Source organism: Silurus aristotelis (genome assembly GCF_946808225.1).
Source record: "Silurus aristotelis genome assembly, chromosome: 6".
Classification (NCBI taxonomy): Eukaryota; Metazoa; Chordata; class Actinopteri; order Siluriformes; family Siluridae; genus Silurus; species Silurus aristotelis.
This window is the reverse complement of record NC_139579.1, coordinates 1,148,835-1,163,811: the sequence shown is the minus strand read 5'-3', so window position 1 is coordinate 1,163,811 and position 14,977 is coordinate 1,148,835. Positions and strand designations below refer to the sequence as shown.

Here is a 14,977-nt window from a genome sequence, read left to right as displayed (position 1 = left end):
AACCAGAGTTTTATAGCGTGACTGATCTGGACCTAATTTTCCATCACACACACACACACACACACACACACACACACACACACACACACACACACACACACACACACACACACACACACACACACACTCTGACATTCACACTTACCTGATAAGTGATTAACTGGAATCAATTGCATGCACACACCAATGTACACACAAACACACACAAACACACACACACACACACACACACACACACACACACACACACACACACACACACACACACAAACACACACACTGAAAGTCTGCAAGTCTGCGACAATTCTGAGCGTTTCACACACACACACACACACACACACACACACACACACACACACACACACACACACACACACACACATACACTCTCTCTGGTCTGTAAATATTTGTTTATAATTCTCGTTATATCTAAAAGTGAGCTAAAAGAAAATAAAAGCAGAGAAAAGAGGAAAATCAGACCCGTCTTTTATCGGTTGGTTTTATTGATCCTTATCAGAAACAGCAGTGAGCTTCGTGTAGGAACGATGAGAATGATACCGAGGAAAATCTGGGTGATGAAGATGATGGAGATGAAGATGACGGTACAGAACTGAACACAAAAATCAGAACAGTGTACCTCTCATTTGTTTGCTATTTGAGAGGAATCTGTTTACAGAAGATTTATTTCACATTAAGTCATGTCATGACACACTCCTGTCCACGTGCTGTACAAAGTCATACAGGTACAGAATCAGGGCTGGTGGAAAATGTTTCATTTGGGACGATTGAATCAAAACTTGTTTGAATCCTGAGACTCTTCATAAACAGGAACAGTGTTTAGATTTCTTACACACTAGTAGTATTGTACAATGTGTATAGTGTGTATAGTGTACAGAGTGTATAGTGTACAGTGTGTATATTGTGTATTGTGTATTGTGTACAGTGTGTAGTGTGTATAGTGTATAGTGTGCAGTGTGTATAGTGAGTTGTGTGTATGGTGTACAGTGTGTATAGTGTATAGTGTATATAGTGTGTGTTGTGTATAGTGTACAGTGTGTATAGTGTACATGGTAAAATGTGTAGTGTGTACAGTGTGCTATACACACTACACACTATACACACTGTACAATACTACTAGTGTGTACAGTGTATAGTGCACAGTGTGTAGTTTGCACAGTGTGTAGTGTGTGCAGTGTGTATAGGGGGTATTGTGTGTCATGTGTACAGTGTACAGTGTGTATAGGGGTTATTGTGTGTCATGTGTACAGTGTACAGTGTGTATAGCGTACAGTGTCTATAGGGGGTATTGTGTGTCGTGTGTATAGTGTACAGTGTGTATAGTGTACAGTGTGTATGGGGGTATTGTGTGTCGTGTGTATAGTGTACAGTGTGTATGGGGGTATTGTGTGTCATGTGTACAGTGTACAGTGTGTATAGGGGGTATTGTGTGTCGTGTGTACAGTGTACAGTGTGTATAGCGTACAGTGTCTATAGGGGGTATTGTGTGTCGTGTGTTTAGTGTACAGTGTGTATAGTGTACAGTGTGTATGGGGGTATTGTGTGTCATGTGTACAGTGTACAGTGTGTATAGGGGGTATTGTGTGTCGTGTGTACAGTGTGTATAGCGTACAGTGTCTATAGGGGGTATTGTGTGTCGTGTGTTTAGTGTACAGTGTGTATAGTGTACAGTGTGTATGGGGGTATTGTGTGTCGTGTGTATAGTGTACAGTGTGTATAGTGTACAGTGTGTATAGGGGGTATTGTGTGTCGTGTGTACAGTGTACAGTGTGTATAGCGTACAGTGTCTATAGGGGGTATTGTGTGTCGTGTGTATAGTGTACAGTGTGTATAGTGTACAGTGTGTATAGTGTACAGTGTGTATGGGGGTATTGTGTGTCGTGTGTATAGTGTACAGTGTGTATAGTGTACAGTGTGTATAGTGTACAGTGTGTATAGTGTACAGTGTGTATGGGGGTATTGTGTGTCGTGTGTATAGTGTACAGTGTGTATAGTGTACAGTGTGTATGGGGGTATTGTGTGTCGTGTGTATAGTGTACAGTGTGTATAGTGTACAGTGTGTATAGTGTACAGTGTGTATAGGGGGTATTGTGTGTCGTGTGTATAGTGTACAGTGTGTATAGTGTACAGTGTGTATAGTGTACAGTGTGTATAGTGTACAGTGTGTATGGGGGTATTGTGTGTCGTGTGTATAGTGTACAGTGTGTATAGTGTACAGTGTGTATGGGGGTATTGTGTGTCGTGTGTATAGTGTACAGTGTGTATAGTGTACAGTGTGTATAGTGTACAGTGTGTATAGGGGGTATTGTGTGTCGTGTGTATAGTGTACAGTGTGTATAGTGTACAGTGTGTATGGGGGTATTGTGTGTCATGTGTACAGTGTACAGTGTGTATAGGGGGTATTGTGTGTCGTGTGTACAGTGTACAGTGTGTATAGCGTACAGTGTCTATAGGGGGTATTGTGTGTCGTGTGTATAGTGTACAGTGTGTATAGTGTACAGTGTGTATAGTGTACAGTGTGTATGGGGGTATTGTGTGTCGTGTGTATAGTGTACAGTGTGTATAGTGTACAGTGTGTATAGGGGGTATTGTGTGTCGTGTGTATAGTGTACAGTGTGTATAGTGTACAGTGTGTATAGTGTACAGTGTGTATGGGGGTATTGTGTGTCGTGTGTATAGTGTACAGTGTGTATAGTGTACAGTGTGTATAGTGTACAGTGTGTATGGGGGTATTGTGTGTCGTGTGTATAGTGTACAGTGTGTATAGTGTACAGTGTGTATAGGGGGTATTGTGTGTCGTGTGTACAGTGTACAGTGTGTATAGCGTACAGTGTCTATAGGGGGTATTGTGTGTCGTGTGTATAGTGTACAGTGTGTATAGTGTACAGTGTGTATAGTGTACAGTGTGCTATACACACTAAACACTGTACATTATACACACTGAACACACTGTACAATACTACTAGTGTATAGTGTGTATAGTGTACAGTGTGTACAGTGTGTTTTTTATACATAGACATTAATGGCAATATTGGCACATGGTGTCCTTATAAAACTCTGTGTAACCATGTTCCAGTACATCACCCTGCTCACCCCCCCCCCCCCCACACACACACACACACATCTCTAAACACCTCATCAGTGATTTATTACCAGGGTCTGGGTACGAAGCTCAAGCTTTTAAGATTTAATTTTAAGCCTGAAAAGTCACCGTGTGTGTGATTTCTAAAAAAAATAATAAAATGTTACAGTGATGATGTGACAGGTGGAGTGATTGTAGTGACTGTTCTGGTATACAGTATATATATATATATATAAAACCAAACCCGAACTGTGGACCAACAAAACCAAAAACACGAGAGGTATTCTTCAGTTTCAGCTGAGACATCAGTATCGATACCAGAAGAGAAATAAAATAATTAAAAAAAGCCTATCAGACATCATGTTATCAAGTTATTACGAAACTCTCAGAACCATCCAAACTTTTACATATGTGTATTTTCAAGAACAGTTTGTCTAATACATTTCCAGAAAAACAGTCAGGTGAGTTACAACTAACTCCTGATTATCAAAATATTATAATCAGTACATATTTTTATTTTTTTTTATTTTTATAAAAATGATCTATATGTACTCACCCTTACAAACACACACATACACACTCACACACACACGTTTACTGTACGGCCGGATGGTGAAAGTAAGATCACATCTGGAGGTCTGAATAAAAAAAAAAAAAAAATAAAAAAAAAATAACAAACCCAGCAACTCGGAGCGAACGTTTCAGTCTGAGCTACAGCTATCGGAGCTTATTTACAATCCTGTACGCAAGAAAAAAATGGCACGTAGAACGTCTAAGAGACACATAGGAGCTGGTTGATATACCAAAAAAAAAAAGAAAAAAAAAGAAAGACATAAAAGTGTGTTAAAACAGTTTACTGTATTGATTGTGCTTTTTAACCCTTCACTCCACTTCTAATGAAATGGGCCAGTGTAGTTTTGTTCAGTTGTTTTTTTTTTTACGTTTGCATGGCACACCCATGACCTTTATTTTCTTTTTTTTTTTTTGTTCTGTATCTATGAATAATCTCTAAAACTAAACTGAGAACTAGAATTACAAACCGTAAGTCTCTTTAGATGTCTGCAGAAAGTTAATACAGGGCTTCTGCAGTTCAGTCCTGTTTTTTTTTTTTCAAGTCTTTGTTGGTTTGTTTTGGACTGCAGCCCATGTTTTGTTTGTGTATACATGTGTGTGTTTGTGTGTGTGTGTGTTAATGTGCAAGCCCTTTCATTGGCCGGAGGCATGATTCTCTCTCTCTTTGTTTTTATTTCTCCAAATGACCCAGAAGATGCTGACGCTCTAAGATGAAATCGAGAACGAGTCAAGGTCAAAAGCAGAAGGAAGAAAATGGAAAAATTAGGATGCCTCCATTATCCGGCCTAATAACACACACACACACACACACACACACACACACACACACACACACACACACACACACACACTGCTTCTATTACTGCAACAAAGGTTCAGTGACCTCCTGCCCAGTCTTTTTGTTTCTTTCCCTCTGAACGGGGAGTCGGAACGTCCCACACGATCCTTCACAGAACCTTCAACTTGTACTTATTTTCTCGGCCCCTTACTTGGGTTAAGTCTGTCACTTCCATTTTGCTGCCGGTGCCATACCGATGTTTTCCTATTTCCTTCCTATTTATTTCTCTCCCTGTTTTTCCTCTGCTTTCAGTGCAATATTATTGCCGTGTAAAAAAAAATTCTGTCCACCTCCTGTCTCCATTCCCTCTGACCTCTGTTTTCAAACAGTCACTTCGTTCTTGCTGGCCGTGCGGTACTGGTGATGGTGATGTCCAGGGATGTACTGCAGGTGATCGACAGTGTGTGTCCGTCTGGAGGCGAACGCCTGCCTCTTGTTGCCGCTGACGCTCAGCAGCCCGTCATTCCCCCTGTAGCCGTTGTCGCTGGCGTCGTCGCTCTGCTGCGAGTGCGAGTGCGAGTGCGCCTTCGCCATCCGGTGGTGTCGCTCCCTGGTGGGCGTCGGAGGCACAAATATGTCCGTGTGCGAGAGGGCACGCGCCATCGACTTCTCTCGGAAATCGGCTCGCCGCAGCGAGAGCAGCTTGTCCGGTGAGAGCAAAGGATCTCGGGATTGCAGGTGATCGGCCGAGAGCAGATCCTGCGAGAACGTGAAGGTAGGTGTGGTGAACTCGCGACGTGGGACAACGGGTGAGAGAACGTGGTCCTGAGACATCGCACGTTGCACACGCCGTGGCTTCGCTCGCTGCACCGGGGTCTCCGGGGCCAACTTCACCATCTTCGGGGTCACGTCGGGGAGGTGGAGCTTCCTCCCATAATAGTCGTCCTCACCTGGGAAACAAAGAAGGAAACCAGGAAAAATTACAGATGAAACCAAAGCAAAATTACTAGTTGAATCCAAGGACTGATCTGGCACCAAAATGCTAAAATGAACTTCCTCTGGCTGAGTCTTAAAATAAGGATCAACCTTTTCACCAAGCACTTTAATCAGCACTAATTGCAACCTAAATATACTTGTTCTGGTTTTGTATCAAATACATTTATTTTGACAAAGCCACTCTGAAGAATTGCTATTGGACAAGTGTAAAAGTTCAACCAGAACAAATGCTTCACCAACCAGACAGCAACCAACAGCTGACATGAAACCCATCAGTCTTTCCATCATCCAAGATGTCATTTTCAATTAGTCTAGTTCCTCCCAGGTTTATAGAACAAGCCTCAGCTCTTTTACAACAACCCCTATGATTAATCACCTTGCCCAAGCTCATACCTGAGAAGGCCACAGAAGTCAGGAAGTCATATGAACAGCTCTTTACATCTCAAAATGTAAAATATCAGCAGCAGATTTTGCAGCAGCCTTGCTGGAATGAGGGCGCTCTAATTATGGTCCTCCACTGCAGCCCGTGGAAGGAGGAGCGACATTAACTCTTATTGACTGCACATCATTTGACCGTTTTATTCCTGTCCATTAGCTTTAGCAAACAACACCAATCAGTCTGAAAATCTGAAGCAGCAATGAAGAAGCATGTAGCTCTACATGTACCAGGCACATGGAATACCATGACATAGTTGCATCAATTGCTGCCATAGTGGAAAATCTGGATACTTCCAAGAGGACCAAAAAGAAACAACCAATCCTTACAGATGTTTCTAATTTCACATCATAATGATACACAAGATGATCAGGTGAGGACATGGAAATTGTCGTAAATGCAGTTGAAGAAACTGGACGTACAATCAGAATATGACATTAAATATACATCAGTAACAAGGAATACCAAATCTGATGCAGCACCAATAATCCATAAGATCAAAGCTAGCAATTAAATGATTCTTCATATCATAGCCCATTTTCTAGCTACACTACCAGAGCTGCAGCTGGAGAGGATGAATCACAAGCTCAGGGTTGTGTCCCTTTGAAAACTAACTGCAAAAAGTGTCTCCCTTGGGCTAAATATTTCCAAAACTCGCCCGTATTTAGAGTACATGTCCTCCAGTGTGACACCTTTACAATGTGTCCTCATTTCCCTGGCCTCCTCTGTTCTGCAAGAAGGAAGGTGATAAATGGTTTAGATGCAGTAAGGAAATTTCCTCCTGCTTCATATTCACCTTGAGAGTGCAGGACTCAAAGTACGTGCCGACTGCTGGCATCAGGAAGTTTCACACTCATCTAGAGTAATACATCAGCAGCCCCATGCTCAGAGCTTCACCTCCGCTGAGTAGCACCTGTTTCATTTCTCTACATCAACCACAAGAATTACGCTATTGACCCCAGGCACTAACCATTAATCCCAGACTTTACAACACTAATCCAAGACATTACACCATTAATGCCAGATTTTACATCATTAACCCCAGAGATTACACCACTAACCCCAGAGATTACACCACTAACCCCAGAGATTACACCACTAACCCTAGAGATTACACCATCAACCCCAGAGATTACACCATCAACCCCAGAGATTACACCACTAACCCCAGAGATTACACCATCAACCCCAGAGATTACACCACTAACCCCAGAGATTACACCACTAACCCCAGAGATTACACCATCAACCCCAGAGATTACACCACTAACCCCAGAGATTACACCATCAACCCCAGAGATTACACCACTAACCCCAGAGATTACACCACTAACCCCAAAGATTTCACCACTAACCCCATAGATTACACCACTAACCCCATAGATTACACCACTAACCCCAGAGATTACACCATCAACCCCAGAGATTACACCACTTACCCCAGAGATTACACCATCAACCCCAGAGATTACACCATTAACCCCAGAGATTACACCACTAACCCCATAGATTACACCACTAACCCCAGAGATTACACTATCAACCCCAGAGATTACACCACTAACCCCAGAGATTACACCATTAACCCCAGAGATTACACCATTAACCCCAGAGATTACATCACTAACCCCAGAGATTACACCACTAACCCCAGAGATTACACCATCAACCCCAGAGATTACACCACTAACCCCAAAGATTTCACCACTAACCCCATAGATTACACCACTAACCCCATAGATTACACCACTAACCCCAGAGATTACACCACTAACCCCAGAGATTACACCATCAACCCCAGAGATTACACCACTAACCCCAGAGATTACACCATCAACCCCAGAGATTACACCACTAACCCCAGAGATTACACCATCAACCCCAAAGATTACACCACTAACCCCAGAGATTACATCACTAACCCCAGAGATTACACCACTAACCCCAGAGATTACACCATTAACCCCAGAGATTACACCATTAACCCCAGAGATTACACCATTAATGATAGTAAAGAGAAACCAGAAGTTAGTGGGGAACCCAGAGGAACCGCATGCAGACAGTAACCTGAGCTCAGGATTGATCCCAGGACCCTGGAGCAAGGTTTATCTTTATTGTTTCTTGTTTCTTAATGTTCTTCTAGTTTATCCTCATTCTCATCCTTTCATTTGTCCTGTTCCTCTTAGTTAAAATGATGCTCTCAAATGAAACTCGCTCTGCCAGTCCTGTGATTGGTTCCTACTGAAGTGCAGTGTGAGATGAGGTTAAACTTTTTCCCTCTTTTCCTTGTCATTAGTTTTTCAGACAACATTTCTGATCAAGAGTTTGCATGTGTGACTTGATCCAACAGCCTGGGGTTTTATTGTTACACAGAAACTCAGGACACCATCATAGCTTTCCACCTCCTTTTCTTTCTTCTCACTAAAGTTCTCCTTTTTTGATCACCCTTTTGCTTCATGGTATGCCCTACAGTGTGTCCTCCATTAATGCCTATTCCTTTCTGTCGATTTATTGCCAGAGTCAGTGGACATCAAGCTGCTCTCTGAGACGGTGTGTTTGATCTGCACTAGCCTCACAGTTACCACCACAAAATCAATGCTAACAAGCTCTTAACTCAAAGCTTTCCATGTTCTTGTTGAATAAATAAAACACCTGAAGAAATGGCATGCATGAGATCCAATTTTCTTACATCTTCATTAATGTTCCTCACTACTGCAAAGCTCCAACTTTCTTTTCGGCTTCTCCCGTTAGGGGGCGCCACAGCGGATCCTCCGCACGTTTGATTTGGCACATGTTTTACGCTGGATGCCCTTCCTAACGCAACCCTCCCCAAGTTATCCGGGCTTGGGACCGGCACTAAGAGTGGCTGGGGATGGTTCCCTGATCGGGAATCGAACCCGGGTCGCAGCGGTGGGAGCGCTGCATCTTAACCACTAGACCACCAGGGGACCTTACTGCAAAGCTCCAACATCTATGTGAAATTTACCACTTTTATGGAAAAAAAAAGGGTCATTTTTAATTTGATGGCTTGTCTACAAATTGTGGAACAATTTCAAAATAATGTTCTTCAACATCAAATTTATAAAACAGTTAAATCGTCATCATTTATAGTAAATTATATCATAAATAGATTTAAAGAATCTGGAGAAATCTTGCAAGGGACAAGGGTGAAAAATCGATATTGGATGGCCATGATCTTCAGGCCCTCACTGCATTTAAAACAGTTGTGATTCTGTAATGGAAATCACTGCATGGGTTCATAACCAAAGTTCATTAAAAAATATATTGAGGCAAAAACAGTTCTGTGGTCAGACAAATCAAAATTGTAATTTCTTTTTAAAAATCCATAGACACCACGTCCTTCGGACTAAAGAGGAGAGGGACCATGTGACTTGTTATCACCACTCAGTTCAGAAAGTCACATCTCTGATGGTATAGGAGAACATTAGTGCCTATGGAATGCGCAGCTTGCACATACACAGCAGTAAACCTGAACCTGTCCCGACTTTTTTGCGACATTTTCAATATTCAAAATTTTACATTTTTTCCTTCAATTTGTAAAGTTTTCCAGTTAAGTTTTATTATGTCTTATTGTGAATAAAATATGGGTTTATGAGATTTGTAAATCATTGCATTCTGTTTTTATTCACATTTTACACACCGTCCCAACTTTTTTGGAATTGGACTTGTAATTTCCCCATTCATTTCTCACAGTGACACTGGGTCTCCTCTTCAGGTTCCTCCTGGAATCCTCCTGGATTTATACACATCTAATTCTCTAAACAGCCCTAGCTAGCCTGGTTCTTATCTCTATACACACACACACACACACACACACACACACACACACACACACACACACACAGACACACACACACACACACACACACACACACACACACACACACACACACACACACACACACACACACACACACCCTGAGGTTATGACACCTGTTTGAATGCTGACTTGTGAAACAGTGTGAAATGGAGTTGTGTACGAAAGGCCATGTGGCAGGAGTAATGACTGCATCATGGTGAATGTGTAATGAAGGCCACATCAGGATCTGGCAGCTGCTTTCACTGGAGCTGTAACTGAACCCTGTCCAGCTTCTCAGTGTGACCTTCACAGAGGAAAGGTCAGATGGAGAAGCCCCTCAGGCAAAACTCCAGGTATTGAAAGAGCTTTGAAAAAGTCCAAATGAATTCACAGTTCATCAAGAGTTGTTGATTCTGCTTTTTGAGACTTGTGAACTTTAGTTCCTCAAGTTCCTCTAGCTCCTGAAGTTCACCTAGTTCTTCTAGCTCCCTATTTCCTTGAATTCTCCGAATTTTCTAGCTCCTCAAGGTCTACATACTTCTTCTAGTTTCCCCATTTCCTTGACCTTTCTAATTTTCCTAGCTTGTCAAGTTTCTTCTACTTCCTGTAGTTTCCCTATTTTTTTAATTCTCAAATTTTCCTAGTTCCATTTAGTTCCTAAAGTTCCTCTAATTCTCCTACCTATATATTATAATATATATAAATATATATGCCTCGTTCTCATCTTTCCTTTTTCCTGTTCCAGTTTCAGTGATGCTCTAAAATGAAATAGTTCCCCTCGTTCTCATACTGCACTTCCTGTCACCATCACTTCTTCTCAGTCATATGGAGCTTATTGTTTATTAAAATTAATGTTGAAAGAATAAATAACACAATTTATTCTGTACTTTATATCTCATCTTTGTTTATCTCACTCACTCATACACATGTTCATCTTTAGTTTCTTCATCTAATTCATATAGTTTTCTTCGTTCCTGGAGCCTCATTTATACACTGATTCTAATACAGTGTATTGTAGTTGTGTATTTTCACTCTGGTGTTGAGGCACAGAGGAACGCTTCCTTTATGCTTTGACTGAATGAACAAGATCTGTGTGTCTGTGTGTGTGTGTGTGTGTGTGTGTGTGTGTGTGTGTGTGTGTGTGTGTGTGTGTGTGTGTGTGTGTGTGTGTGTCATGAATCTTGGGTCTGAAGTGAGAGATCAATGTGGAGAAAGAGGACAAGACATTTTCAAATTTCCACAGCATTCTGTAATGAGGGTGATGGAGTGATGGTGATGAAGAAGGAGGGAGGAGAGCATACCCAGGTCACCTTTCAGAGGCATCTCGTACGAAGGCAGAAGGTGGGTGAGGTTCTGGTAGGAACGTGAGAACGACAGATCATACGGCTCTGTCTGTGACGTCAGGATGTTGTTCATCCGAGGCTTTTCTGGAAAGAGAGGAAGAAAGAGAAAGAGAAAAAGAGAAAGAGGGGTCATTAGCTGCACTCTTCTTCCGATACCAAAGTGATACAAGCAATTAGGACAAGGCCAGTGATTGTGTGTGTGTGTGTGTGTGTGTGTGTGTGTGTGTGTGTGTGTGTGTGTGTGTGTGTGTGTGTGTGTGTGTGTGTGTGTGTGTGTGTGTGTGTGTGTGTGGGTCCCAGATCTGTGATCCATTAAGGGCAGCACTCTCGTGGCAACAATATATATTAAGAACCAAACTGGGTGATACTGAGGGCATTGTACAACACACACACACACACACACACACACACACACACACACACACACATACATACACACATACATTCATACATTCATACATACACACACATACACACACACACACACACACACACACACACACACACACACACACACACACACACACACACACACACACACACACACAAAGAGATCTGGTTCATTCAGTCAAAGCATAAAGGAAGAGTTCCTCTGTGCCTCAACACCAGAGTGAAAATATACAACTACAAATATACAACTGTATAAACACCAACCTCCAAAAGAGTGAGATAGAGAGAAAGAGAGAGAGAGAGAGAGAGAGAGAGAGAGAGAGAGAGAGAGCGAGAGAGAGAGAGAGAGAGAGAGAGAGAGTGAGAGAGAGAGAGAGAAGAAAGAAAGAAAAGAGTAAAAAGGAGAGAGAGAGAGAGCGTTACCGTGTCGTTACTCACCGTATCGCTCTATTCTGTGTCCTAACAAACCCAAGTAAGAGAGACACAGCATCAGTAATCACACAAACTAAATAAACCATAAACACCCCGAATCACATGTACATACAGCACACATAGAGGCTTTATAAAGGGTTTATAGAGGGGGTTAATAGCGTTAATATATAGGGGGTTAATAGAGGGTCTACATAGTCTAAATGACATACACATACATAGTTTATACAGGATTTATAGAGGGTTTAGTCCAAATAACACATAGTTTATACAGGGTTTATAGAGGGTTTATAGAGGGTTTATAGCGGGTAAATGGAGGGTTTAGTGCAAATGACACACATGTACATAGTTTATACAGGATTTATACAGAGATCATGAAGGTTTAGATTCAGATGACACACATGTACATAGTTTATAGAGGGTTTATAGAGGGTTTATACAGGTTTTATACAGGTTTTATACAGGGTTAATGGCGGGTTTATAGAGGGTTTATACAGGGTTAATGGAGAGTTTATAGAGGGTTTATACAGGGTTAATGGAGAGTTTATAGAGGGTTTATACAGGGTTAATGGAGAGTTTATAGAGGGTTTATACTGGGTTAATAAGGAGTTTATAGAGGGTTTATACAGGGTTAATGGAGAGTTTATAGAGGGTTTATACATGGTTTTTCGAGGGTTCATACAGGGTTAATGGAGGGTTTATACAGGGTTTATAGAGGGTTTATACAGGGTTTATGGAGGGTTCATACAGGGTTAATAGAGGGTTTATACAGGGTTTATACAGGCTTAATGGAGAGTTTATACAGGGTTTATAGAGGGTTCATACAGGGTTAATGGAGGGTTTATAAAGGGTTTATAGAGGGTTTATACGGGGTTTATGGAGAGTTTATACAGGGTTTATAGAGGGTTTATACAGGGTTTATAGAGGGTTCATACAGGGTTAATGGAGGGTTTATACAGGGTTTATACAGGGTTTATACAGGGTTTATACAGGCTTAATGGAGAGTTTATACAGGGTTTATAGAGGGTTCATACAGGGTTAATGGAGGGTTTATAAAGGGTTTATAGAGGGTTTACACAGGGTTTATGGAGGGTTCATACAGGGTTAATGGAGGGTTTATAAAGGGTTTATAGAGGGTTTATACGGGGTTTATGGAGAGTTTATACAGGGTTTATAAAGGGTTTATACAGGGTTTATAAAGGGTTTATAGAGGGTTTATATAGGGTTTATGGAGGGTTCATACAGGGTTAATAGAGGGTTTATACAGGGTTTATAGAGGGTTTATACAGGGTTTATACAGGCTTAATGGAGAGTTTATACAGGGTTTATAGAGGGTTCATACAGGGTTAATGGAGGGTTTATAGAGGGTTTATACAGGGTTTATGGAGGGTTCATACAGGGTTAATGGAGGGTTTATAAAGGGTTTATGGAGGGTTTATACGGGGTTTATGGAGAGTTTATACAGGGTTTATAGGCGTTTATACAGGGTTAATGGAGGGTTTATAAAGGGTTTATAGAGGGTTTATACAGGGTTTATGGAGGGTTCATACAGGGTTAATAGAGGGTTTATACAGGGTTTATACAGGGTTTATGGAGGGTTCATACAGGGTTAATGGAGGGTTTATAAAGGGTTTATGGAGGGTTTATACGGGGTTTATGGAGAGTTTATACAGGGTTTATAGGCGTTTATACAGGGTTAATGGAGGGTTTATAAAGGGTTTATAGAGGGTTTATACAGGGTTTATGGAGGGTTCATACAGGGTTAATAGAAGGTTTATACAGGGTTTATACAGGCTTAATGGAGAGTTTATACAGGGTTTATAGAGGGTTCATACAGGGTTAATGGAGGGTTTATAAAGGGTTTATAGAGGGTTTATACAGGGTTTATGGAGGGTTCATACAGGGTTAATGGAGGGTTTAATCCAAATGACACAAGTACGCATAGTTCTTAATTTGTTTATGGAAGATGTATTGGGGTTTAGCCATTAATAAAATGTCTAAAAAGTTTATAAAGGGTTCTTTATAGAGGGTTTATAGAGGCTTTATAAAGGGGTTAAGTCGAATCACAGGTATGTAAATAGACTCTAGGGGGCGTGTAGGAGTTCTGGGGTATTTATGTTTTATTTAACTGAATGCTGTCATGCAGAAATAATTCAACAAATTAATTATATACAAATAATTTTCCAAAATCACCTGTATAATTCCAGAACAGCAGTGTGTGTGTGTGTGTGTGTGTGTGTGTGTGTGTGTGTGTGTGTGTGTGTGTGTGTGTGTGTGTGTGTGTGTGTGTGTGTGTGTGTGTGTGTGTGTGGGTGCCAGATCTGTGATCCATTAAGGGCAGCACACTCGTGGCAATGATATATATTAAGAACCAAACTGGGTGACACTGAGGGCATTGTACAACACACACACACACACACACACACACACACACACACACACACACACATACACACACACATACATAAATACGCACACACACACACACACACACACACACACACACACACACACACACACACATACATACATACATACACACATACACACACACACACACACACACACACACACACACACACACACACACACACACACATATATATACACACACACACACACACACACACACACACACACACACACACACACACACACACACACACACACACACACACAGATCTGGTTCATTCAGTCAAAGCATAAAGGAAGAGTTCCTCTGTGCCTCAACACCAGAAGAGAAAAAGAGAAAGAGAGAGAGAGAGAGAGAGAGAGAGAGAGAGAGAGAGAGAGAGAGAGAGAGAAAGGTGGATGGGGGGGGGGGGTGTCAGAGAGAGAGAGAGCGTTACCGTGTCGTTACTCACCGTATCGCTCTATTCTGTGTCCTAACAAACCCAAGTAAGAGAGACACAGCATCAGTAATCACACAAACTAAATAAACCATAAACACCCCGAATCACATGTACATACAGCACACATAGAGGCTTTATAAAGGGTTTATAGAGGGGGGTTAATAGCGTTAATATATAGGGGGTTAATGAGGGTCTACATAGTCTAAAGTATATAGAGGGTTTATAGAGGCTTTATAAAGGGGTTAAGTCGAATCACAGGT

General features: G+C 41.5%; 1 protein-coding gene across 1 annotated transcript; it reads right to left on the bottom strand.

Moving 5' to 3' along the window:
- Nucleotides 1-3,498: 3,498 nt before the first annotated feature.
- LOC310728110 (protein shisa-6-like) lies at nucleotides 3,499-14,758 on the bottom strand. Its single transcript, XM_083545265.1, has 4 exons — nucleotides 14,730-14,758; nucleotides 11,875-11,895; nucleotides 11,005-11,130; nucleotides 3,499-5,401 (listed from the first exon to the last, which is right to left on the bottom strand). The coding sequence occupies exons 3-4, from the start codon at nucleotides 11,117-11,119 to the stop codon at nucleotides 4,833-4,835; spliced, it is 684 nt and encodes a 227-aa protein (XP_083401391.1). The 5' UTR covers nucleotides 11,120-11,130; nucleotides 11,875-11,895; nucleotides 14,730-14,758; the 3' UTR covers nucleotides 3,499-4,832.
- Between the last annotated feature and the right edge of the window lie 219 nt (nucleotides 14,759-14,977).